This window comes from Podarcis bocagei (genome assembly GCF_964188305.1).
Source record: "Podarcis bocagei genome assembly, chromosome: 9".
In the NCBI taxonomy this organism is placed as follows: Eukaryota; Metazoa; Chordata; class Lepidosauria; order Squamata; family Lacertidae; genus Podarcis; species Podarcis bocagei.
The window spans coordinates 12,286,077-12,314,025 of NC_138134.1; the positions used below are offsets into that span (position 1 = coordinate 12,286,077).

The window sequence follows — 27,949 nt, forward strand, 5'->3', positions numbered from 1 at the left end:
TCCAGGAATATTGTTTTTATGTTGTATATTGGGTAAAAGGTAAAGGGACCCCTGACCATTAGGTCCAGTCGTGGCCGACTCTGGGGTTGCGGTGCTCATCTCGCTTTATTGGCCGAGGGAGCCAGTGTACAGCTTCCGGGTCATATGGCCAGCATGACTAAGCCGCTTCTGGCGAACCAGAGCAGCGCACGGAAATGCCGTTTACCTTCCCGCGTACTTTCGAACTACTAGGTTGGCAGGAGCAGGGACCGAGCAACGGGAGCTCACCCCGTCGTGGGGATTCGAACCGCCAGCCTTCTGATTGGCAAGTCCTAGGCTCTGTGGTTTAACCCACAGTGCCACCCGCGTCCCTTGTATATTGGATATATGATTGTAAAACTTTTATCTGAAAACCAAATAAACCAATTATTTAAAAAAAGAAAAAAGGTCATTTTGCAACACTCAAAAGCACTCAAAAGCACTCAAAAACAACTTTATCTGCATCACTCAAAAACACTCAAAAACGACTTTATCTGTAACGGGTTGTTATACGTACCAAATGAGGGAGCATTTTTCTGAGAAACCGAGAAATTATAATATCTCCAAATGCAGTCAACATCCATGTATCTTTCTGTCATATTCTAGAACACAGGATGTGGGAGAAAAAGAATGACTCAGTATGCTTCCAGGAAAATATTTAAGGATTTAAAACAACAAGAGGGTGTGGAATCACATATATGGTACTTACTGGCCTCTCTTCGCAGAGATGTGCCAGGTTTGTCTGTGACACCTCGATTCCAGTCTCTGCAGACAGAAGGTAATAAAGCAGGGCTTCATGCCTAAAACCCAAGGGGTGTGAGAAAGAGAAATGCAAGGTGAATACAAGGAAACTTCAGAAATAGTTTGGCACAGTGGTTTCAAACAGAGGCAGAACACTGATAACTGGGAAACACTGGTGTGCGAGTGCTCGCATTGGAGAACAGCCTTTGCGTGTTCACACCTTTAAACCTCCCCCTTAAATAAATTCAGACATTTGGTTTTTGGCAGAATTTAGGCCACAACTTTATTGATTACAGAGTTACTGGTTGCATAGGCTCTGGTTCGACTAGCTCCCTGCCATGCAAGTAGCCCTGACCCACGGTTCCAGCATAGGTCAGCCTAGGGTGAACACCTGGATAAGCGGAAAGCTGGGAACAGGCTATGTCCACCACCCAGATGTCCCCCTGGACTCAGGCACTGGCACAACCCCCTCTCAGGGGTTGACCAAACCAGTTGAGTCCCTGGATTCCTTTAATGGAATACCCTTCACATAGGGATGGCGAGAGCCTTCTCCCATCCCTATCACCTGAACCAGAGCTTATCCGCAACCTTACAAGTTGTGACGATTTGCTAAGCAGCAGGCAAAACCCAAATGGCAACAGCCAATCAGCCAAGTGGGGAAAATTCCTGCCGTGCCCCTGTCCCAACAACAGACGACACATGACGGCATAGCAAGGTGAAGCGCACAGCCCTAAATATAGGGAGAGGTGGGCGAGTGTTCCGATGCACGCACCAAAAGAGAAATCTCTGGGTCACGTGCATAGGCATATATAGGTCCCTTGATCCATTTATCTTGTGTCCCATTGGCCTGATTGAACCCAGCATCAAGGGACCTACCAATTGGGTGTTGTGGATATCCAATCATACCCACCCACAACACAGGGTGTGGTTGCCAGATCTCACCGCAATACGTGCCCTCTTTAAGGGAGGACCCGATTTACCAAAGGTGCCATGGGCTTTGAAGATGCTCGAACTCAGGACGAAATGGTGGAACATGCTAAGAGGAAGGCATGCTTGGCCAACCCTCACCATGATCAACTCCCTCCAGGAAACCTATGCCCCCACTGTGGAAGGATGTGTGGATCCAGAATTGGCCTCCACAATCATTTACGGACTCACTGTTAAGACCGTGTTTATGTAAGACAATCTTACTTGGCTATCAGTGATCGCCAAAGAAGAAGAAGAGGAGGAGGAGGAGGAGGAGGAAGAAGAATAGAGACAGATTGTTCATCAGTACTGATATTCCTCCTGGAATGTGCCACAGCAAAAGAGTCTTAAGTATGTTTTAGGGCACATTCTCTATTTACACAGGGTAACAATAAGGCCCGAGGAGCTCAAGGAAGCCACATTCGCTCTTCATTCCCACATCACAACATCCCTGTGAGGTAGGTTAGGCAGAGAGACAGTGACGTGACAGGTTAGTCCACAGGCCTTGCTTGGAAGAGAAGGAAGGGTTCTGAGAAGACAACGGGTTTAAATTAAGGGCAAAATTAGAGATGACATTGGCATAGTTCCATTCAGCTCATGCAGAACTAATACAAGGTGGGGAGCTTTTGAAGTGCAACCGTGTTGTGCAGGTGGCAGCAGTTGAACATCTGACCTACCCATGCCAAAAAAACAACAACACAAAAACCTTCTAAGAAAATCTTTTCTCCCCTCTGAGTGGTGCAGCAGTAAAATGGATAGCAAATTTGCAAAGCTAAGCAGGGTCCAGTGTGGTTTCAAACTGGATGGGGAACACATATTGAGATTCCTGCATTGCCGCTAGATGATACTTAGGGTCTCCTCCAGTTCTCTGATTCTATCCTAATATTTCTTTCCATTGAGAAAGAAAAGACTGGCTGAAAAAGCTGAAAGCAGGGGAAAGCTCTACCTTATTCCGCTTCATGTAAATTTGGGGATTACCGTATTTTTTGCTCTATAAGACTCACTTTTCCCCTCCTAAAAAGTAAGGGGAAATGTGTGTGTGTCTTATGGAGCAAATGCAGGCTGCGCAGCTATCCCAGAAGCCAGAACAGCAAGAGGGATTGCTGCTTTCACTGCGCAGCGATCCCTCTTGCTGTTCTGGCTTCTGAGATTCAGAATATTTTTTTTCTTGTTTTCCTTCCTCTTGTGGTCTGGTGCATCTTATAGAGCGAAGAGTACGGTATCTAATTCAGATACATGAGTCCACTCCTATTATGTCTAGTTAGGCCCTAAGAGTTTCGGAAAAATGACACATGATGCGGAATGCTGAATTAATTTTAAGAAAGCAAACTGTAAATAGCTGCTTGTGCTCCCACCCTGACCCCAGCCCATGGTCATGGTTAGGACTATGTCATGAAAACTCTCCCTGCTTGCAGAGATGCTATTAGATTTTGAAAAGAAGATCCCATTGGTGCTTCCCTCCAATCTGAAATAGGTTGTGGCTTTTACACAGAGCTGGGGAAGAAAGGTTGGCACTCCGAATCAACAGCTACATCTACTGGTCAAAACTTAGAAGTGAAGGATAAGGATTAGCAGCTGGTTTAAACTTTGGCAATCTGCCTCCTAGCTTTCACATGGATCCTTTGCATGTAGAGTTTCACCAAACTGTAGCCAGAAAATGCTCTGGGAGTTCTGCGTGTGGATTGAGATACACTAACTTCAGACTATCATTAAAGGGCAGAAAGTTGTCTGTGATGGTGTTTATTATTATTATATTTGTGATGTAAGGTTGGTGCTGTGGTCTAAACCACTGAGCCTCTTGGGCTTGCTGATCAGAAGGTTGGCAGTTTGAATCCCCACGATGGGGTGAGCTCCCATTGCTCTATCCCAGCTCCTGCCAACTTAGCAGTTCAAAAGCACACCAGTGCAAGTAGATAAATAGGTACCACTGGGGCGGGAAGGTAAACGGCATTTCCATGCACTCTGGTTTCCATCATGGTGTTCTGTTGCACCAGAAACGGTTTAGTCATGCTGGCCACATGACCCAGAAAGCTGTCTGTGGACAAACGCTGGCCTGAAAGCAAGATAAGTGCTGCAACCCCATAATCGCCTTTGACTGGACTTAACCTTCCAGGGGTCCTTTACCTTTACCTTTATTTGTGCTATAATGGAGGGTTCATTAGGTTTTTCTGCTTTGAGCACTGAATTGTTTTAGGTCATGCTGAGGGCAAAACTAGAGGGAATGGTGGAGATCTGATTTTCCAAAACCTAAGAGACTGGAGATCTAATAATAGGTTGCAAATGTCTCATCTAGTTTGTCCCTGAGTTTTTCATATCAAGCTAATGATTTGGCCGTTGCGCAGATATATCTGTTGGGAGCACAGTGTTAGGAAAAGGATAAATCAGTCAATTGTTCTAATTTAGCTACTATTAGGTGGCCATTTCACAGCACAGAAGTATAGAATTCCCATTCTGAATTGCATTTATCTTTTGTTGTTATTGTGTTATTTCACTTTCTCAGTTCTCTTGCATATAACAACAACAACAACAACAACAACAACAAATGTATTATTTATACATACAGAAAAGGAGCACCAGACCTACCAAGACAATTCCAGATAAGCGTTGAGAGCTTTTTGAATGACGTGGCCTAAATAGCCGTTCTTTTCTGCCACATATTTTGCCCAGCTGAAAATAAGAACAGAAACATTAGCATTCGAAGTCTGCGGCCAACTTTGCGGCAGGCAAACGCCTGCACATACCTCAACCCGAATCAATGAACTCTAGGAGAATCGCCTGCTTCCCAACATGCTGTTTCTCACGTTCTTCTAGCCCCTTGCTTTCTTGACCGTCTCTGCAATGGCGGACACCTGCCAGCAGCCCTCACATTGTGAAGAAGTATGAGACTGGCCCTCAACTCCATTATGTACCTCCAGGTTAGGATGAGATGGGGACCTTCTTGGGGGAGAAGAGAAAGGAAGAAAGGCATTTGCTTCACTGCCAATGTAAAACTCAGGGCTCCTTCCCTCCATGAAATGTGCAATTTAAGCTTCAGAAATGCAAATCCCCTCAGCCCAAAAAGTGACACAATGAACAGGGTTTGAAAAAGAAAGAAGAAAACAAGTATAGGTTTGGAACGTCAAGGTCACTGAAAATTGGGTTCTCCTCCCAGAGAGCACATGTTTGCGGTGAGGTCACCACAACTGACTCTCTATTGCTGGGGTGGGTAAGTTTGGATTGCCAGAGCTACCCGATTGGTCTCTCGGAAGCTTGAGACTTGTTCTGGCCAATGGGGTTGCAGAAATTGCTTGCGAGGGACAGATATATACCGCTGCACGTTGCGTTGAGATTCCTCTGTTTCGCTTCGTGCACCGGATCACCCGTCCCCCCTCCCTATATTTAGGGTCCGTGTTGACCTTGCTATACCATTGTGGGTCATCTGCTTTTAGGGCAGGGGCCTGGTAGGAATTTTTCCCACTTGGCTGATTGGCTGGTGCCACTTGGGTTTTGCCTACCATGTAGCAAATCGTCACAACTATATAAGGTTTGCGGTTAAAGGTAAAGGTACCCCTGCCCGTACGGGCCAGTTGTGTCCGACTCCAGGGTTGTGCGCCCATCTCACTTAAGAGGCCGGGGGCCAGCGCTGTCCGGAGACACTTCCGGGTCACGTGGCCAACGTGACGAAGCTGCTCTGGCGAGCCGGCACCAGCGCAGCACACGGAAACGCTTACCTTCCCGCTATAAAGCGGTACCTATTTATCTAGTTGCACTTAGGGGTGCTTTTGAACTGCTAGGTGGGCAGGAGCTTGGACCGGAAGACGGGAGCTCACCCCGCCGCGGGGATTTGAACCGCCGACCATGCGATCGGCAAGCCCTAGGCGCTGAGGTTTTACCCACAGCGCCACCCGTGTCCCTCAGGTTTGCGGTTAGGCATTGGTTAATGCTTGTGGAGAGAATGAGGCGTGGCTGTGACTTGTCCCTCCGATGGTTGCTGCGTAGGTATTCTGTTAAAGGAATCCAGGGACTTGCCATGAATTTTTCTGACCCCTGAAAGGGGGATAGGGCCACGCAAGAACCCTTGGGAGCACTCTGGGTGTGATCTTAGGGATCTGCACCCATCCCAATCGATCTCCCGGGGTGCTTACCTTGACTGACCTCTGCAACTGGCAGTTGTCAGTTCTGCTCCTTGTGGATAGTCTGGGACAGGTTCAGATAGTCTGAACCAATGCCTAAGCAAACCAATCACTAGCCTGTAATCAATAAAGTTGTGGCCAAAACTATGCCAAACCTCAAACTAAAATTTGAGTCATGTGTGAATTTATTTCTAGGCAGTTTTGGTGATCTTAACACGCAACCATTTTTATTATTTTTTTTGCAGTCACAATGATTCCTGGTTTAAGAAATTTGATTTTTTTTGTTCTCGATGCATTTCTTAGCACTACTTACATTACTGCTTTTTCAGGATCCCTGGGGAAGCTCGCTAAGTTTCCTGTAATATAATACTGTGAACACCGTAATGTGCCTTCCATGTGACCACTTTCTGCCGCTTTCAAGAAATAGTCAGCAGCAACAGTCTGCAAAGTGGAAAAAAGCAGCAAAAAAATAAAACTTTTGCCTGTTTCATCTTTTTATAATGTTAACAATTTGTGCATAAGGAAAAATGCAAGTTTTTTTTTAAAAATTGAAACAGAAGTTATTAGCTACCATTTGTGTACTGATCGCCATTTGTAATGGCCAACTCTCTATTAAAATTTTGAGAATCCAAAGAGAAAAATGTTGTTTAATACTTATCTGTGCTGCAATATCACCAGAAGGTAAATAAACAAACAATTTACACTCACTCTATTTCTCCCAGTTATTCCCGGATAAGCTCCATCTAAATATAAGACGCCGAGGTTGAAGGATGAATCAGGATTGCCCATAGCTTCAGCTTTTAACCAGTATCGGGCTGCTTTCGCATAGTCTCTTTTGAAGTTATGATAATACCAACCTAGGCCATTCAGTGCTTGAGGCAGTCCCTGCAGGCAGAAAGGGAGCAAAAGGGGAAATCTTAAGAACTTTCAGGCTGAGAGTGTTTCAATCCCTGATTTATTTTGTTCAAGGACCCAACACCTTAAGGAAAGACATGGGCCTAAGTTCAGGTTGCTCTCAGATAAAATCCCCGAGGACATCTCCCACATTTTGTTGGAAGCTGCCCAGAGTGGCTGGGGAAAACCCAGCCAGAGGGGCGGGGTATAAATAAATAAATTATTATTATTATTATTATTATTATTATTATTATTATTATTATTATTATTCCCAGCCAATTGTCAAGCAATCAAATCAAACCTGCAGAACGAAGTTACCTTGGATGCAGCTTTCTTCATCAGATGTAAAGCAAGTGTTCTGTTCTTTTTCACACCTTGGCCCTAAAGCAATGACAAAAATCAGGATTATACAAAGCCTTTCCGATTCTTCTCACTGAAAAGTCACATTAGAGGGACAAAAATTCAGATGTAACTTTCAAATGTGCAGGATTCTCCCATGATTAATTGGTATCCAAGCAAAAAAAATGGAGTTTCTTCCTCCTCAAAGCACCCAAAAATCTTTTATGCTCATGAAACATCAAAAACCTCGTATCCAATTGACAAATGCAACCTCCTCATCCCACATTGATATTAATATGTAAAAGGTAAAGGTTAAAGGTAAAGGACCCTGGATATTAATGTGTTGTTGTTGTTTAGTCGTTTAGTCGTGTCTGACTCTTCGTGACTCCATGGACCAGAGCACGCCAGGCACTCCTGTCTTCCACTGCCTCCCACAGTTTGGTCAAACTCATGCTGGTAGCTTTGACAACACTGTCCAACCATCTTGTCCTCTGTCGTCCCCTTCTCCTTGTGCCCTCCATCTTTCCCAACATCAGGGTCTTTTCCAGGGAGTCTTCTCTTCTCATGAGGTGGCCAAAGTATTGGAGCCTCAGCTTCAGTATCTGTCCTTCCAGTGAGCCCTCAGGGCTGATTTCCTTCAGAATGGAGAGGTTTGATCTTCTTGCAGTCCATGGGACTCTCAAGAGTCTCCTCCAGCACCATAATTCAAAAGCATCAATTCTTCGGCGATCAGCCTTCTTTATGGTCCAGCTCTCACTTCCATACATCACTACTGGGAAAACCATGGCTTTAACTATACGGACCTTTGTTGGCAAGGTGATGTCTCTGCTTTTTAAGATGCTGTCTAGGTTTGTCATTGCTTTTCTCCCGAGAAGCAGGTGCCTTTTAATTTCATGGCTGCTGTCACTATCTGCAGTGATCACGGAGCCCAAGAAAGTAAAATCTCTCACTGCCTCCATTTCTTCCCCTTCTATTTGCCAGGAGGTGATGGGCCCAGTGGCCATGATCTTCGTACTAGTGGGTAATTCCACACAGAGGCACGTTCTGTTAAATGGAAGTCTTGCCCAAAAAGGGAAAGGAAAAATGGACCCAATACAAGATGCAAAAAAAAGGGGGGTGTTAAAGCCAGCAATAAAAGAATTGTTTAAATAATTCAGGAAACTGGCTAAGGGAGAAGTCAGGACATTTGATGGCAAAGCAGTGAAAGGGTTGCTAACGGAGACTGCAGAGAAGTTGCAGAATAAGAAGGGCAGAGACGTGTTCCTGAAATGACCATTTCCAGCATTGCTCTTTTCGCTTCCTCCTCCAGCGCTATGCAAAAGCTAAAAGGTAAAGGACCCCTGGACGGTTGCGTCCAGTTAAAGACAACTATGGGGTTGTGGTGCTCATGCTGCTTTCAGGTCGAGGGAGCCAGCGTTTGTCCACAGACAGCTTTCTGGGTCATATGGCCAGCAGGACTAAACCACTTCTGGTGCAACGGGACACCGTGACGGGTGCCAGAGCGCACGGAAATGCCGTTTACCTTTCCGCCGCAGTGGTACCTATTTATCTACTTGCATGGGTGTGCTGTCAAACTGCTAGGTTGGCAGGAGCTGGGACAGAGCAACGGGAGCTCACCCCATCGTAGGGATTCGAACTGCCAACCTTCTGATCGGCAAGCCCAAGAGGCTCAGTGGTTTAGACCACAGCGCCACCCACATCCCAGTTCTACGCACTTTTCAAGGGGATGGGGCAGACAGCACCACCTTGTGGTGGGGAGTGGGAGGGTACTGGGGGAAGGCTACCTGTGCAAATGTGGTATTTATGAGCTGAAGAAATAAATCAAGGGGCTCGGCTGGATTGCTGGGTTGGTGGTTGTTATGTACTGAGTTGAATAGGATCCAAAATGCTGCAGTCTAATTGGTCCTAGAACAATAGGATTCAGACTGCAGCAGTCTGATTGGTCCTAGAACAATAGGATTCAGAATGCAGCAGTCTGATTGGTCCTAGAACAATAGGATTCAGAATGCAGCAGTCTGATTGGTCCTAGGACAACAGGACCCAGTATGCAGCAGTCTGATTGGTCCACAGGAGCCACCCAATCTAGCTCCAGGTGGAAGTGAATCCGCAACCTGATTGGCCTAAAGGAGAATCCCGGAATTAGCCAATCACGTGGGGCCCATTGTATAAATCATGTATATAAAGCAGACATTCTGGGGGAACTTCCATTCCTCCTCAACACTATGAGCTGAATAAAGAGCATGAAATCCACTCTCGACTCCGAGTATGTTTCAGTGGTGGAAATCCCTCATTTTACACCGGAATGTTTATTTTGATTATGTAAGGTATGCAAAGAATGCTTCTCTGAAATGCTGTCACATTCTATAACAAAAGCAGCAGTTTCTCTATTTTACCTTGAATAACACGATGGAATAATCATAGAGAGATACAAGGTCTCCTGTCTCCAAGGCTCCCTTTGCATACCACTCGACAGCTGCTTTAGTGTTTTTCCCCACTCCTTGCTGGCCCCAGAAAAGCATCTGTCCTAAACGTTGCTGAAACAAAAGGAAAGATGTTCATAAATCTCAGGGGTGTACTTGTCAAGATCCATTTCAGAATTTCGCAAATCTATGTGAGTTTTCGTAAGTCCAAGGGAGGTGCTTAAAGTAATCTAAAAATTCCCAACCAGACAAGAGTGGCAGATCAAGTTGATGGACTATGCTGAAACGGCAAAAATGACTGGGAAAATCAGAAATCAGGAAGATCAAATCTTTAATAAGGAATGGGGAAAATTTATAACTTATCTTGGAGACCACTGTATACAGTTAAAATCGTTAGTGGGATTGCAATAACACTCGTGATGTAACGAGAACTATAGATGTAATGGAAACATCACAATTTGGATTACTATAAAAGACGCAGCAGAAAATGTTTTAGAACAGAACTCATGGAGGGGAGGAGGGAAGTCCAGGGATTCGTGGGAGTCTTGTATTTATGGAAGGTGTTGTGGTATGGGTGTAAATTTTAATATGGAAAACCAAATAAACAGATACATAATAAAGTAAAATAAAATACTGTATTTTTGCTCCATAAGACACACTTTTTTCCTCCTAAAAGGTAAGGGGAAATGTCTGTGCGTCTTATAGAGCAAATGCCTATGGATGGCGGGGGAATCCTGCTGCAGTCACGAGCAGAGGATCCATGGTTCCCCTTCGTTCCCTCCTCCGTGGCTCGCTTTGAAGCAGCAAAGCGGGAGAGGAGCTGCTTACACTGCTTACTCCTTTAAAGCAAATGGATTCTCAGGATTTTTGCATTGGGTCACCCCATGTTCACCATCAGATCACATAGCATGTTCATGGCTACAGCCTGCACCAAAAAAAGCACGCACCCATTGTTGCCTGGGGCCGCAATGGCGCAAAAACATGGTTACAAAGGACGGATCCACATGGATTCTCAGGATTTTTGCATTGGGCTACCCCAAACTCACCATCAAATCACATGTTTGTGGCCACAGCATGAACCACAAAAATCATACATCCCCTGTTTCATTCAGAATTTTTTTTCTTGTTTTCCTCCTCTAAAAACTAGGTGCGTCTTATGGTCAGGTGTGTCTTATGGAGCGAAAAATACGGTAATCTAAAAAATACAGCTAAGCAGTCAAATGAGGAGAGAAGAAGAAGAAGAAGAAGAAGAAGAAGAAGAAGAAGAAGAAGAAGAGTAGTTGTTTGGATTTGATATCCCGCTTTATCACTACCCGAAGGAGTCTCAAAGCGGCTAACAATCTCCTTTCCCTTCCTCCCCCACAACAAACACTCTGTGAGGTGAGTGAGGCTGAGAGTCTTCAAAGAAGTGTGACTAGCCCAAGGTCACCCAGCAGCTGCATGTGGAGGAGCGGGGAAGCGAACCCGGTTCACCAGATTACGAGTCCACCGCTCTTAACCACTACATCACACGGGCTCTGTGGTGGGCTGTTTCAACAGGCTAATCACATTATCTTGCAGTGGTGGGAACTATGTATATCTGAATCCCCTTCAGTGTGGTTTGGAATACAGCATCCCTGTGAGCTGTTGTGGGCTGAGCACCCGGTCTTGCTTGCCACAACCTTGATTTTAGCCAAGTGAGAAGAAGTTGCCCTTCGGTTCAGTTTCTAGAGAAAGGACGATTGTTCAGGTCTACTAGCAAAAACTCCACCTGCGCAGCTGCGTTTCCTCTTGTCGCTTCGTGCTTCAACCACATGAAGATGTCGCCATTTTCTTTCGTTTGAGCTTTCAGCAACTCTTCGTCCCGGAGCCTGATGGTTTCTACAAACGCCTAGGAAAGAAAGAAAACATTAAACAGACCAATGGCGAGAGGGGAAGAGGAGATCTCATTCATAACACTGAAAATGTTAGGTGCTGTCTAAGCGCTCTTGCACTCGGACCTCTTAACAGTTTGCCTTTGAGTCAGTCAGTGCTAAGGAAGGCCAAAGAAAATGGACTACTATTGGCTTTGCCATCTTGATTCAAAATGTTCCCCAACACCCATCTATCCATGTAGACTGCCCCTCATCCCCACTCAGGATTCCTCTTGTCAAGTAGGGCAATGATATATTGAGAGGTGGCCAAAGCTATGTCAAAAAAGCAGTGTCATGTCAAAGTGACATTTTGGTTTTTTTAATAAATTTTTATTGGAAATTTTATTTACAACATAACACAACCCCCACCCCCCAAGACAGAAATCCACCCCCATCAGACACAAACATAACAAACAACAAGCATAATATACAACAATACAAACAACTAGATAAAAGAGTTCCTTTATCCTGTTTCTGGCATCCTTATTTACTTCTTTACGAAACTTTAGTTTATGGTTGCCATCAATTTTGATTTTAATTAATTTTTATAATGTTTATAATGTTGCACTATTTTAGTGTTGTTAGCCGCCCTGAGCCCGGCTTCGGCTGGGGAGGGTGGGATATAAATAAATTTTATTATTATTATTATTATTATTATTATTATTATTATTATTATTGTTGTTGTTGTTGTTGTTGTTGTTGTTGTTGCTGTTGCTGTTGTTATTATTATTATTATTATTATTATTAGCTGTTTCCTTTATGAATAATCATTTAGATTTTTCTAATTATAACTTAAATATCCACAAAGTCTCCTGCAGACATTAATCGAAACAAGTCGAGGTATGAATTTTAGGGCACTGTTTTGTGAAGTATTCTCTGCATTTTCCCCATGCTTTTTGAAATTCTTGTCTAGTGTGATCTCTAATTCCTCTGTTAATCTAGCCAGTTCAATATACTCTAACAGTTTGTTTTGCCATTCCTTTTTTGTTGGCACAATTTCTTTTTTCCAGCAAGGATCCTAATTGGTAAAAACTGGAAAAAAAGAAATTGTGCCAACAAAAATGGAATGGCAAGACAAACTGTCAAAGTGACATTTTGGTCTGCCATCTTGATTCAAAATGGCACCCAGTGTCCGAATGGCCACAAAGTATCCCACTCCACCTCAGGAGCCCTCATGCTAAGTGTGGTGACAAAATATTGAGAGGCAGCTGAACCTATGCAAAAATAATTTGGGAAAGACACACCAAAGTCACTTTTTGACCTTGATTCAAAATGGCATCCACCAAAGAGCAATGTGTTACATGCAGAAAGCACCAAAGTTATTCCCTGACGTCTCCCACCAGAGCAGGGTTTGGAGCTAGTAAGATGGCTGCCCCTCACAAGAGGGTTTTTTGTCTGCCTCTCCACAAAACTGATTAAAACATCAACATCATCACTTTCTTTCGGGAATTGTAGGGACAGAACTACCTAAATTTTATAGAAATTTATGTATGCTATTGCAGCAGTATGGGACGCGGGTGGCACTGTGGTCTAAACCACTGAGCCTAGGGCTTGCCGATCGGAAGGTCAGCGGTTTGAATCCCTGCGACGGGGTGAGCTCCCGTTGCTCGGTCCCAGCTCCTGCCCACCTAGCAGTTCAAAAGCACGTCCAAGTGCAAGTAGATAAATAGGTACCACTCCGGCGAGAAGGTAAACAGTGTTTCCCTGCGCTGATTTGGTTCGCCAGAAGCAGCTTAGTCATGCTGCCCACATGACCCAGAAAAGCTGTCTGTGGACAAACATTGGCTTCCTCGGCCAGTAAAGCGAGATGAGCGCTGCAACCCCAGAGTCATCCGTGACTGGACTTAACGGTCAGGGTCCTTTACCTTATTTTACTACAACAGCAAGAATGCTGCTTGCCCCAAAATGGAAAGAAGCAGAAGTCCCAGCAAAGTAAGAATGGATACAAAAACTTACGGAATATGCAGAAATGGCAAAACTTACTGGAAGTGTCAGAGCTGCTTCCAGATCCTAGCTCACAGAGGATCACGCTAGCCAGCGTTCACTTTATAAAAGTCTTTATTGAGTTACAGTTTCCATTCTCAAGCTGCCGCGTGCAGCTCTACGTCTTATGGGTTAGACCGGCGAAGCTCCGTCTGAGTCTCCGCCCCCTGTACACCAGCCTTACTCCACCTTTTCCGCCTGACCGTTTTTCTCTGGGTCCCTCTGCCCCCCGTGGTCTCCTCCTTCCTGGACTCTTCTGACGCTGACCCCCCGGACCCTTCTGTCTCCTTGCGTCGGGCTTTAGGACCTGGCTCCCTTTCCGGGCTGCTTACTGCGCCACCTTCCTGTGCATTTGAACTTGGCGCGCGCGCCCAACCTTCCACCTTCCGCTTGACCGTTTCTTCGCTCCCCGATGGAGGTGTGGCCACTCCTGACTCATGCCCTCCCCCCTGCTGCGAGCTGCCAGAGCTCGATACCTGGCGCCCTTCCTCTCCACTGCGCTCTGTTGGGGACGCTGGCCCCGATTTCCAACTGCTGCTCTCTGAGCCCCCTCTGGGCCCTTCTTCCTGGGGTGTCCCCCTAGGCTCCCCCCTTGCTCTGGCCACTGGCGCTCCTTTCTGTGAATCCTCTGATTCACTGGAAAGACTCGGAGATCTCGGGTCGTCGTCATCACTCATCTTTTCTTCAGCTTCCTCCCCCTCGCTCTCTGTTTCCTCCCTTGCCCTCTCCTCTGCTCCTGAACCCCTGACAGGAAGAATAAGAAATCAAGATAACAAACTTTTTATAAAAGAATGGAAATGGCTTATTGAATATTTACAGATAAATTGCAAACAGATAAAAACATTGGCAGGATTATTGTAATAACCTGCAGTTTCATAAGAGTTTATATTTAAAATAGATGAATTTGGATATGCAGAAGATATTAAGAAATAAATTTAAGGAACCGCAGAAAGAGGGGGAAGGAAGTCAAACTTTGAAATGTTAAAATGATTGTCAAATTATTGAAATGTATAAATTTGAAAAGTATAAATAAAAACTTTTTAAAAAAGGTATTGTCACTTCAGATTTCAGTCAGGAGGGTTATTCACTACAGTGATTTGGCAGAAAATTTCCCAGTAAGGTATTTGGAAACATTCCATTTTCAGAAAGACGGGGAACAAATCTCAACTGCACGTTTCTTTTTACCTGGTCTCCTTTGGAAGCATGTTGATCACGTGGCGTCTTTAAGGCGACATCACTATAATAAGCATATGACAATTCCAGATCCCGTGGGTAACCATTAATGGCTTGGTAGTGCTTATATCCGAGGCTCATCAAGGCGAGCCTATCACCGCCCTGAGCTGCAACCAAACTGTACAGAAGCCCCTGGTAAAAATTAAAAGAGAGGAGCGTAAATTTAATCGTGGCCAATAGAAAAACCCCAGAGAAAGAAGAATATCTACATTGCGAACCATAGATTAAGTTCAGTACAGTGGTACCTCTGGATGCGAACGGGATCCCTTCCGGAGTCCCGTTCGCAACATGAAAAGAACGCAACCTGCAGCGACACCTCTGCGCACGTGCGGGTTGCGATTCGCCGCTTCTGCGCATGATGTCATTTTGCGCTTCTGTGCATGCGTGAGCGGCGAAACCTGGAAGTAACCCTTTCCGGTACTTCCGGGTCGCCGCGGGACGTAACCTGAAAGAACGTAACATGAAGCGGACGTAACATGAGGTATGACTGTAAATAGCAGCAAGCGTAGAACGGCAAGGACTCTCCTCCCTCCTCCCAGCCTTTTGCTGTGGCGCCAGCCTCTCCCCGGCCTCTTTCGTCGCTGTCGTCTCATCGCGAGTCACCCACCCTCCACTCCCTTAGAGTTAGGGCTTAGGTCATTGGCCTTGCTATGGACCTTAGGTTGGTCGCCCTGGTTGTCTAGGGGGCCTGGTAGGAGTTTTTCCATTTGGCATTAGGTTTTTTGGTTTTTTCGCCTACCTCGTAGCAATCGTCACAACTTTTGTGGTATTGGTGGGTAGGTTAGGCATTGAAATAATGTGTTGTGGTGTGTCGAAGGGCTAGGTGTGGCCATCGCCTATGCCTTCAATTTTTGGGTATTCCGTTAAAGGAATCTGGGGGTCGTGTATTCTGTCCGATGCCTGCTTGGCGGGAGGCCATGGCATGACCCTCGGTGACATCAGGGGAGAACCTATAGTTGGATTAGCATCAACAGGCTCCACCTACTAGTGAATAAACCCACTTGTTTTGAGATCCAATGCCTAAGCCAATACCTTTTCACTGCTGTAATCAATAAAGTTGTGGCCTTTCCATGCCCATTAACCTTATATCATGTGTCCTTGTGTATTCATTTCGCATTGCGGGGGTCGGGTCCTCGGACCACAACTGTAAGCTCTGAGGGGTTTTTGCAATCCTGGCCATAGCTGTCAACTTTCAGATTTGAAAATAAGGGATCAGCAGCCTCGAAAATAAGGGACCAGCAGCCTCACCTGTCCCGGGGACAGTCTATGGGATATCTAACAATCCGGGATAGCAGCGGGAAACGGCGCTGGAATAAGGGAATTCCCCATCCCGCAAAAAAAAGGGAAAGTTGACAGCTATGATCCTGGCCCTGCCATGACTTTCTGCCTCAGATGAAGATGAGGAAGACTAGGTGTGTTGTGAACACCCCCTTCCATTATCAGTATTTCTCAAAACGTTGGACTACAACTCCCATCATCCCTGACCACTGGTCCTACTAGCTAGGGATAAGGGGAGTTATAGTCCAACAACAGCTGGGGGACCCAGGTTTGAGAAACGCTGCATTAGCGAGACGGCCTGCTGCCACCCTTGTGGCTGATGACTGCCACAACTGCCACTGCGCCTCCCTCTTTGCCACCCACCCGCTGCCCACCAACGAAGTGGCAGCGACGCAGGCACATCATTCCTCATCCTGAGGAAGAGGTCCTTCTGGGCGAGATCACCCAAGGAGCTCTCACGCTGCTTTCCTCTGCTGCGAGAGCAGGAGATTCTCGTTTGAAGTTAGCGCAAAACTTTCCAGCTGACTTAAAAAAGCAACACGCTGCTGTTTGCGCAGGCGGCAGTGGCACAGGCTCTCTCTGGATGATCTCACCTGCAATGCTTTGTTTTGAGAAAGGCTAGGTGCCTCCTCAGAATGAGGCACAGAGTGGCCATGCTGTCACACGGGTGGCGCTGTGGTCTAAACCACTGAGCCTCTTGGGCTTGCTGATCAGAAGGTTGGCGGTTCGAATCCATGCGATGGGGTGAGCTCCCGTTGCTCTGTCCCAGCTCCTGCCAACCTAGCAGTTTGAAAGCGCACCAGTGCAAGTAGATAAATAGGTACCACTGTGGTGGGAAGGTAAACAGCGTTTCCATGTGCGCTGGTTTCTATCGCAGTGTTCTGTTGTACAGTGGTACCTCGGGTTACATATGCTTCAGGTTACATACGCTTCAGGTTACAGACTCCGCTAACCCAGAAATAGTGCTTCAAGTTAAGAACTTTGCTTCAGGATGAGAACAGAAATCGTGCTCCAGTGGCACGACAGCAGCAGGAGGCCCCATTAGCTAAAGTGGTGCTTCAGGTTAAGAACAGTTTCAGGTTAAGTACGGACCTTTGGAACTAATTAAGTACTTAACCTGAGGTACGACTGTACCAGAAACGGTTTAGTCATGCTGGCCACATGACCCAGAAAGCTGTCTGTGGACAAACACCGGCTCCCTCAGCCTGACAGTGAGATGAGCGCTGCAAGCCCATAGTCGCCTTTGACTGGACTCAACTGTCCAGGGGTCCTTCCCCTTTTACCTTACCATGCTGTTGAAGCAGGAAAGGAGGAGGAAGTGAGGTGGCAGTGCTAGCAGGGAGCAAGCGGAGATGTGGTCTCAGGTGGCACATTGTCTTGTGCCAGCTCTGCTTACAGTTATGTAAAGTAATAAGGCCAGTAAGGGGCAAATGAAGCAATGGTTTTTTCAAGAGAGCTGAAAGGGATATAGCAGAACCTTTGCTTCCCAATGTATAAATAAACGTTCCTTTGTCTCTCTGTCTTCTTTTGACACACACACACACACACACACACAGAGAGAGAGAGAGAGAGAGAGAGAGAGAAAGGAGTATCAGAACAAGATTGTGAGAACAGTCAGTGTGTTTGTAAGAGGGAGCTGAGAGGGATAGGCTGTCCTCATTCCTGCCCTATGTGACTCTTAGTCCTACTCTCTGGAGGAAAAGGGGACCCAGAACACACTGAGGGGTTGTGGTCTTGCGGAGTACATCACAAATAGAAAAAGATGCCAAGTGTGTCGATCAGAGGTGAAAGGTGGAAGTGTGGAAACACCACCTTTGACTCTGATAATACTGTCTCCGTCCTAAAAGTGGGACTTGGGGGATGAAATAGCAACTATTGCTAACTCTCAAGCTGTTCACAGGCAAAAGTGAGGCATCCAAATTCTTACCTGAGCTGGGTCTGCAGGCCTGCCCAATCCTATTTCAAAGATCACGCCAAGAGCATAGGACGCTCTGTGATCTCCACAGCAGCTGGAATCCATCAGGGACAAGACAGAAGAGTTTATATAACGTAGGCCATCAGCTCTGGAAAGATTTTGAGCCGCCGTCTCAAATAAGCTGCGTCCAATTTCTAAAATGGCGTCCTTTTGGCCTTCAGGTGCTAAAATCATAAGATATAAATGTTCAATTAAACTACTGGCTGTGATTAGGTAGCTTTAATTTCCCACACGCTTACTATTAAGTAGATTCGGTGCCTAATCCAAAGTTACTATAAGGGGGTGAGGGGGTTGCAAGACACACCAATAATGTTGTAACATGTATATTGTGCCATCACTTTCACAGATTCACAGAGGTTATACATATAGCATCCCAGTCATGTGGCAGTTATCTTTCACTTTCCAGTGTAATTTATTATCGCTTTTCTTAGTGCAAAAGGACGGCAATTTTTACAGGGGAAGGGGAGTGAATCTGTTGTCCAAAACAAATTTAGTCCTTGCTATTTATTGCAGGGCATTCATTTTCTTTGTGGTGACAGAAATGAAACTGCACTCTCATTCCACAAAGGGCACATACTACTTGTTAAGTTGCGGGTGAACATATCAGACGACACAGCGATTCTTCAAACAGCTCTTGTTTATTCACAGGCAAGAACAGTACTGAACTGAAGGGTTCAGCCAGCCTGCTTATATAGAGCTCCACTAGAATGCAACAGTAACCATTTTCTGTAACTATCCAATCACTGAACGTCACTCTCAATCCCTTATTTGCACATGTGAACCTGAGTGAAAACTATCTACAGTATCCCCCTGCTGGCCCAGGGTGAGAACTTCAGTACATAACACTAGTATCTACCTTAATGTATCAGAAATCCCCACAAAGTGTGGAAGGAGCCAAAGATATCTCTTTGGGTCTGGCATCTGATGTGATTTTCTCCCTGTGCCACTAATATACAACCCTGGGGGCTGGTATGCCACAATGGAGAGCGTAAGAGCAGAACCTTATTCCTAACACAATTGTTTGTTAAAATGTGGTCCAAGGAGAACCAGCAGTCTCTAAGTTCACGTCGAAAACGAAAGAGGAAAAAGCTGAAAAGCCACATGTTTCTTGCAAAAGTGAAGTGATTGATAAAGAAAAGGAAAGAAGTAAAATCTCCAATTACCTCCTGATAACTGTAGACCTGTCTCTTGCAACTGTTTAAACATGTTGTAGTATTTCTCCAAAAGTTCTTGTCTCCAGCTGAAGGCTGCATCCTTGGGGCGTCCTCCATATTTATTGATCATTTCCAGATAGTAGTTTTCATAAAGGCCTGGAGAAAATGAAAGCGAGTCATCTGAAGGCAGCCCTGTTTAGGGAAGCTTTTAATGTTTGATGTATTACAGTATTTTAATATTTTTTTGGAAGCTGCCCAGAATGGCTGGGGAAGCCCAGCCAGATGGGCGGGGTATAAATAATAAATTATTATTATTATTATTATTATTATTATTATTATTATTATTATTATTATCCTAGCTGTATCTGTGAAACTTCTCACATATAGGTGTCCACCTTTCCACTTCAGAATTACTTAATGCCGTCACAAAATCACTTGATTTTGGTTTTAGATTGTGTTCCCCTGGGTCGATTTTAAAGTGCCTGAACCTAAGACTGTTGATACAACTACACCAAAGACATGCAGCATGATCCTAAACTGTCAGTTTGCATTTCTTAGTGCAGAAAGGATTAATCTTATGTGTAGAGATCTTTCTGATTCTAATTTAGTTAAAGAGGGTTCTGGAAGTTTCTCTGTGTGAAAGAAACAAGCAGAATGTTCATGGTGTTTGGGTTATACCTTCAGAGAAGCTGAGTAAAAAGGTAAAGGGGCCCCTGACCATTAGGTCCAGTCGTGGCCGACTCTGGGGTTGCGGCACTCATCTCACTTTATTGGCCGAGGGAGCCAGTGTACAGCTTCCGGGTCATGTGGCCTGCATGACTAAGCTGCTTCTGGCAAACCAGAGCAGCGCACGGAAATGCCGTTTACCTTCCCGCCGGAGCGGTACCTATTTATCTACTTGCACTTTGATGTGCTTTCGAACTGCTAGATTGGCAGGAGCAGGGACTGAGCAACGGGAGCTCACCCTGTCACGGGGATTCGAACCGCCGACCTTCTAATCGGCAAGTCCTAGGCTCTGTGGTTTAACCCACAGCGCCACCCACATGCCCAAGCGCCACCTGCATCCCTTAGTTCCACATATTCAGCCTCAATTGCCTATCCTCACAGCTTCTTTTAAATTAAACAAACAAACAAACGAAAGGAGATCCTGTAACCCTACATGATACCAAGTTCAGTCCTTGCTACTTGCATTTTTGCTCTTTTTTGTGTTTCTGCACAAATCCATGCCTGGGCGATGTGCTCTGGACAGCGAAACATTTTTGATAGTAAAGGTCAATTCTTTCCAAAATGTCTTCTTTGTAGAAAGGGTTAGAAATCTGTGGGTGAGGGGAAGAGTAGTAATCGTATTTGTTTCCTATAAAACCGTTGCATATATTTTAAGAATTGCTAAAATGCAGGAACACTATTTTTTATTCCTACTGCAGAACACAGGCAAGTGACCACAGACGTTTGCAGATCGGCATAATACAGACAAACTGCCTATTTTGAACACTTTATTATAGATGACGAGATTCTCCCTATCCACCTGAAAGGGGTATAAAGTATGCTTGATAGACATTTTTAATATAAATGCTAATGGGATGTTATTGCCACATATTCATGCAAGCTTCTAAAAAAAACTGCCTGATCAAGTTCTCACATAGAGGAATAAACTATTCCATCCAAGTGGCTAAACTGGTCATCAGACTGTCTGTGTGGATTCTGTCATCTAGTTATATATTTTTCTTATTTTAATAAATTATTAGTATAACTAAGAATAATATACAGTTCATCAACTTTTTATTTAAAAAAAAGCTTACATGGTTCCATTGTAACAGTATCATAACTTTGATATCATAAATAAGAAAAAAAAATATAACTAGTTTATTTATATAAAATGTGATGGGGGAATGAGTGTTCAGACCCCTGGGCTCTCACTTGTGGGGTGCCTCAGGGTTCTGTCCTCTCCTCCATGTTTTTTAACATCTACATGCAGCCACTGGGAGAGCTCATCAGAGGGTTTGGGCTGGGTGTTCATCAATATGCGGATGATACCCAGCTCTACCTCTCTTTCAAATCAGAACCAGTGAAGGTGGTGAAGGTCCTGTGTGAGTGTCTGGAGGCGGTTGGAGGATGGATGGCGGCTTGAATCCTGAGGTTGAATCCTGACAAGACAGAAGTACTGTTTTTGGAGGACAGGAGGTGGGCAGGTGTGGAGGACTCCCTGGTCCTGAATGGAGTAATTGTACCCCTGAAGGACCAGGTGCACAGCCTGGGAGTCATTTTGGACTTGCAGCTGTCCATGGAGGCACAGGTCAATTCTGTGTCCAGGGCAGCTGTTTACCAGCTTCATCTGGTACGCAGGCTGAGACCCTATCTGACTGCGGACTGTCTCGCCAGAGTGGTGCGTGCTCTAGTTATCTCTTGCTTGGACTACTACAATGCTCTCTATGTGGGGCTACCTTTGAAGGTGACCTGGAAACTACAACTAATCCAGAATGCGGCAGCTAGACTGGTGACTGGGAGCGGTCGCAGAGACCACATAACACCGGTCTTGAAAGACCTACATTGGCTCCCAGTACGTTTCTGGGCACAATTCAAAGTGTTGGTGCTGACCTTTAAAGCCCTAAACAGCCTCGGTCCAGTATACCTGAAAGAGCGTCTCCACCCCCATTGTTCTGTCTGGACACTGAGGTCCAGCTCTGGGGGCCTTCTGGCAGTTCCCTCACTGCGAGAAGCCAAGTTACAGGGAGCCGGGCAGAGGGCCTTCTCAGTAGTGGCACCTGCCCTGTGGAACGCCCTCCCACCAGATGTCAAAGAGAACAACAACTACCAGACTTTTAGAAGACATCTGAAGACAGCCCTATGTAGGGAAGCTTTTAATGGTTGACGGACTATTTTATTTTAATATTTTGTTGGAAGCTGCCCAGAGTGGCTGGGGAAACCCAGCCAGATGGGCAGGGTATAAATAATAAATTGTTGTTGTTGTTGTTGTTGTTGTTGTTGTTGTTGTTGTTGTTGTACTTTTGGTTGCCATATGGTTTAGGCACTAGGTGGCATTGGATTTAATTGGATTTACATAAGTCAGGAGTTTCCTGTTCTGTGCTTGCTGGAGTGGCGAAGCTTTAGCAAAATTTCCTTCAATTGCTTGGTGTCAAGTCAAGTTTTAAACCTACAGGTTTCTAACAGGAAAAGCAAAATGGCACAGCCCTTTGCAGCAGTAAAGGTAAAGGTAAAGGGACCCCTGACCATTAAGTCCAGTCGTGACCGACTCTGGGGTTGCGGCACTCATCTCGCTTTATTGGCCGAGGGAGCCGGCGTACAGCTTCCGGGTCATGTGGCCAGCATGACTAAGCTGCTTCTGGCGAACCAGAGCAGCGCACGGAAACGCCGTTTACCTTCCCGTCGGAGCGGTACCTATTTATCTACTTGCACTTTGACAGCTTTTCAAACTGCTAGGTTGGCAGGAGCAGGGACTGAGCAACGGGAGCTCACCCTGTCGCGGGGATTCGAACTGCCGACCTTCTGATTGGCAAGCCCTAGGCTCTGTGGTTTAACCCACAGCACCACCCGCGTCCCTTGCAGCAGTAGCCTTTGCCTTTAATAGTCCTGTATCGTGGCCACAAAACGACTCAAGGAGGAAGGAACAGCGAATCTGAGTTCACTCCTTACGCATCATAACCGATAGCCCACCCGAGTTACAGTACTGCCTTGGAAATGAATGTCAAAGGCAGGCACAGGTAACTCTAGATCCATATTGACATATTTGTTACCTTCTGTTCACTCACCTTTCTGGTCTCTAGGCCATTAAGACGATAGTATTTCACTGGACCAAAGTATCCTTCAATACTTGATGAATAGCCGCTGCCTCCGAGAGCCAAGTAACCGGAAGTGTCATCGAAATAGAAATCCTCCCTAAAACTAGAAAAGTCAAGGTTTTGAAACATTCTGAAGCAAATAAAACCTCTGATTTGCCGGGCAGGCAGAGGACTCTGTCATGGAATAGTCTGGAATATATTTTAAACAAGATGGCTTGGAGGCTTACAGGGACACAAGCAGAGTGTTCTCTCTAAAGACCCCTGCATTGTGAGGAGAAATCCAGTTTGACATCGGTCAACAAAGCTTTTTTTTAAATGAAATCTGGAAAGGTGCCATAATAATAACACTGGGCAACAATTTTTTACTTTTTGAATGTTGTCTAGATTTCTACAACTGATTTAGGGTATTTTTGCACTGCTGAATCAGGAAATGGCATCCGTTTCTCTCCATCAGGTCAGGTTTTTGTGCTATGTTGATTTGAAAAAAATCAGATCTAGTGACAAAATCGATTACATTTTTGTGGCATTATCAGCTGATTCTTGTCAACACATATCATCCTAAATATGTTTCTAAGAGAAAAAAATGTTTTTCCAACAACATATATTGATTACCTGATAGAAACATTGATTACTGTAAACTGAATGGTGGACATTGATAAAGGTAAGTACATGTAAATTGCATGTTGCTTCACCATTTTTCAAACTTCAGGGCTTGAACATCCATTTCTTGGAACTCCTGGAATGCTCAGCGGCAGGGAGGTCTCTCTTCAGAGTCCAACAGTAGTCAGCCATCATGACTGCGTCCCAGCGACCCTGATACCTGGTCTCCATCTCTTTCATGTCCTGATGGAATCTCCCCCCCTGCTCGTCACTCACTGAACCCAGGTTCTCAGGAAACCGGTCCATATGTGAAAATAGGTAGTGCATCTTGACGCTCATGTTGCAGCCCAGGTTTCTGAAAGCAGTCAGCATGTTGTTGACAAGTTCTGAGTAGTTTCTGGCCTTATTGTTGCCAAGAAAGTTCTTCACTACCAGAACAAATGCCTTCCACGCTTCCAGTTCCACTTCGTTCATTGAGTTTCCGAACTCTGGATCTCTGATGAGCTGACGGATCTGAGGACCGTCAAAGATGCCAGCTTTCAACTTCTCTATGGTCAATCCTGGAAAAGCCTGGCACAAGTAAGTGAAGCAGTCACCATCCTTGTCCAGAGCCTTGGTGAACTGCATGATTAAGCCGAGCGTGATGTGCAGCGGTGGGAAGAGTGTTCTGTCTCTGTTCACCAGAGGGTCATTGATGATGTTCCTTTTTCTGCAAGGCACCAATTCCTCCCGCACAGGCCAGTCCTTCTTCGTGTAATGCTGAGCACCAATTTATGGAAGATTTCGAGGTTTTATGACTTCAAACTGATCCCTTTTCGACATAATCACCCAGAACTATCGGACCTGAATACTTCTTGTCATTAAAATAATAATTTCCAATCAAAACAATTATTCGACATGGCATTTTACCTACACCAACTTCTTCTAAAATGCTCCACACAAGCATACATGTGAACAAAAACATAAAAAAATGACATGTGGCTATAGCTCAAAAACTTGACCTGATTGAGCAAAACCAATGTGATTTTTGGATTCAGCGCATCAGATTCGTCCTAAATCAGCTGAAAAAACGCAGACAACAAATTTGTTGTTGACCAGTGTAATAATAATAACAACAACAACAACAACAATAATAATAATAACAACTTATTATTTATACCCCGCCCACCTGGCTGGGTTTCCCCAGCCACTCTGGGCAGCTTTCAACAAAGCATTAAAAACAGAATAAAACTTCAAACATTAAAAGCTTCCCTAAACAGGGCTGCCTTCAGATGTCTTCTAAAAGTCAGATAGTTGTTCATTTCCTTGACATCTGATGGGAGGGCATTCCACAGGGTGGGAAGAAATGATTAACAATAGGACCCACAAAGGGGAGGAGGAAATTTTGCCTTTATGTTGTATGTTGGATATGTGATTTTTTTAAAAAGAAAGAAAGAAAAGAATACACACTACTTGTTAGAATGGAGGGCAAGTTAGTCTTACATAAAAGTTTGATGCCGATGAATTTTCAGATTCTTTCCAACACTGGTAATTTCTATCTAAAACAAAAATAAATTAAATTTTAGTTTTGAAAACATACATGTGAACCAATGGAAAATAGGTTTATTTCACCACGGCTTGCAAAATGCAACAAATTCTTGCCAGGATGGTCAGCTGAACCACAAGAATTCACTGTCTTTATATATGGACGCGGGTGGCGCTGTGGGTTAAACCACAGAGCCTAGGACTTGCCAATCAGAAGGTTGGTGGTTCGAATACCCGTGACGGGGTGAGCTCCCGTTGCTCGGTCCCTGCTCCTGCCAACCTAGCAGTTTGAAAGCACGTCAAAGTGCAAGTAGATAAATAGGTACCACTCTGGCGGGAAGGTAAACGGAGTTTCCATGCGCTTCTCTGGTTCGCCAGAAGCAGCTTAGTCATGCTGGCCACATGACCCGGAAGCTGTACGCCGGCTCCCTCGGCCAATAAAGCAAGATGAGCGCCGCAACCCCAGAGTCGGTCATGACTGGACCTAATGGTCAGGCGTCCCTTCACCTTTTATATATGGATGAACCCACAACTTAACAAACCTAAGGGCTGAAAACATCAGCATAAAGCCGAAGGGAGACCTAATATAAGATCGGTGTAAGAGCCAAGTCAGTCTTCAGTCACCAAACCAGCCCAGCACAGCAAGAATTTCCCCCACTTGGCTGATTGGCTGTTGCCATTTGGATTTTGCCTGCCGCATAGCAAATCGTCACAACTTGCAAGGTTGCGGACAGGCTCTGGTTCAGGTGATAGGGATGGGAGAGTGGTCTCGCCATCCCTGTGTGAAGGGTATTCCGTTAAAGGAATCCAGGGACTCAACTGGTTTGGTTGACCCCTGTGAGGGGGTTGTGCCCGTGCCTGAGTCCAGGGGGAAATTTGGGTGGTGAACATAGTCTGTTCCCGGCTTTCCGCCTATCCAGGTGTTCACACTAGGCTGACCTATGCTGGTGCCCTGGGTCAGTGCTGCCTGCAAGGGTGCAGGGAGTTAGTCGAACCAGAGCTTATGCAACCAGTCACTTTCTGTAATCAATAAAGTTGCGGCCTAAATTCTGCCAAAAACCAAAACTAAAATTTGAGTCATGTGTGAATTTAGGGGGGAGGTCTCTGGGTCTGAACACGCCAATATGTTTAGACTGAACACCGATTGTCTTTACAATTCTGACAAGGCTACTTAAACATCTCCATTCAAAGCCGCTTGCAACCCCTAAACACATTCTCCTCATGCTCAGCTACAAGAGGGCAGCCAAGGCGACATAGATACCTGCCCGCCGCTAACGGAGAGATCAAGTCGAAGCCACTGCTTCAGAGGAAGGCTGAAGGTCGTCTTCACCGCCACATCTCCCCCTTTGAGAAGATGCATCTGGATATGAACGTCACCTGAAAAACAAATCCCAGGGAAAGAACCTTGTCAGTTATGCGAAGGCCGCAAATATATTGACTTGATCGATCAAGTTCACACCTGCTTTGCTTTGGCAATGTCAAAGTCACCGAGTGTTTCCAGAATATTCATTGGGTCCAAAACTGCCTAGGGTCAGTTCACACAAGGTGGTCCCTACATAACTGCCTCAGGAAAGAACGGGGGTTCATACAAAAGATAATTTCGGTGATGTGTTGCTTTTGCATCGGTTGTACACACGCAACTGGCTGCCATTTTTGAGCAGCTACAGTTGTATGCTTTGGGGTGGCCGCGCTTCATCTTCTTTCTATAGCTTTTATTAATTTTTTCTAATTTACATTTCAAGATACTCATTTAGACAACCTTACATTAATGACTTCCCTTCTTCTCTTTCTGTGGTTCATTTTGCATACCATACATCCCTGCGTATTTTACATGAACTAAACCATTCAGTAATCCATTATTACACCACTGAAACTTATTTACGCTGTTGAAGTTATCTTAATGCTACCAGCATTTTTAAATGTACACAATTTCCACCCAACTAATCAGTAAACATTTTTCAGTCTTGTGTGCTTTGGGGTGACCACACAAAGGCCACTGACAAGAGTGAGTTTCTTCACACAAAGGATGCCTTAGCATGAGCTCGGTGGCAACAACACACACTTCTGTGAAGACTGCGTGGAGAGCACCTCACAGGCAAAATGTGCCAAAGACAGTGATTAAGCAACTGGTAAAAGTTGCCTAGCTGAGTGTTTCTCAAAGGGCATATCTATACTGCAGTCCTGTATCAGTTTTATACCTCTTTAATGTCATGGTTCCCCACCAAGCAAAGAAAATTAGGGTTCCCAGAGAATAGGGTCCTAACTTAAGTGTAGAGCAGTGGTTCCCAACATTTTTTATTTTTTTTTCCATGCTCCACCTAAGCATCTCCAAAATCCTGGTGCATGCCTCCCCCGCCCCCGCCCCCCCGGTGACATATAATTCCTATTATTCAAAAAGTGAACTCTAATTCATGTGGAGGAAGCCTAGGTAAAGGTAAAGGGACCCCTGACCATTAGGTCCAGTCGCGCACGACTCTGGGGTTGTGGCGCTCATCTTGCTTTATTGGCCGAGGGAGCCGGCGTACAGCTTCCGGGTTATGTGGCCAGCATGACTAAGCCGCTTGTGGCGAACCAGAGCAGCGCACGGAAACGCCGTTTACCTTCCCACTGGAGCGGTACTTATTTATCTACTTGCACTTTGATGTGCTTTCGATCTGCTAGGTTGGCAGGAGCTGGGACCAAACAACGGGAGCTCACCCGTCGTGGGGATTCGAACCGCTGACCTTCTGATCGTCCTAGGTTTAACCCACAGCGCCACCCGCGTGCCTGGAGGAGGCCTAAAAGGCCATTAACTGTTAATAACTCATTCTCAAATTGCACCCCTGTGGGGCGTGTGCCCTAAGTTGGGAACCATGGGTCTAGAGGCTAGTTGTAGCAAAAGTAGGACGCGGTCTCTCCTTTGACAGTGCAGGTTTCCTCCTTTGTGTGTTTTGACTAAAGCAGTACAGTGGTACCTCGGGTTAAGTACTTAATTCATTCCAGAGGTCCGTTCTTAACCTGAAACTGTTCTTAACCTGAAGGAC

General features: G+C 45.3%; 1 protein-coding gene across 1 annotated transcript in view; it reads right to left on the reverse strand.

Moving 5' to 3' along the window:
- The window catches only part of SEL1L3 (SEL1L family member 3), a 49,452-nt gene that overhangs the window by 11,694 nt on the left and 9,809 nt on the right, over positions 1-27,949 (reverse strand). The window contains exons 5-19 of the mRNA XM_081207517.1: positions 26,188-26,303; positions 24,885-24,940; positions 22,773-22,905; positions 20,195-20,321; positions 19,015-19,197; positions 17,804-18,015; positions 14,551-14,730; positions 11,241-11,360; positions 9,464-9,604; positions 7,050-7,112; positions 6,546-6,722; positions 6,151-6,278; positions 4,309-4,392; positions 728-818; positions 536-620 (exon numbers count right to left, since the gene is read on the reverse strand). Coding sequence (XP_081063643.1) covers positions 536-620; positions 728-818; positions 4,309-4,392; positions 6,151-6,278; positions 6,546-6,722; positions 7,050-7,112; positions 9,464-9,604; positions 11,241-11,360; positions 14,551-14,730; positions 17,804-18,015; positions 19,015-19,197; positions 20,195-20,321; positions 22,773-22,905; positions 24,885-24,940; positions 26,188-26,303 — 1,896 coding nt within the window. The remainder of the gene's footprint in view (positions 1-535; positions 621-727; positions 819-4,308; positions 4,393-6,150; positions 6,279-6,545; positions 6,723-7,049; positions 7,113-9,463; positions 9,605-11,240; positions 11,361-14,550; positions 14,731-17,803; positions 18,016-19,014; positions 19,198-20,194; positions 20,322-22,772; positions 22,906-24,884; positions 24,941-26,187; positions 26,304-27,949) is intronic.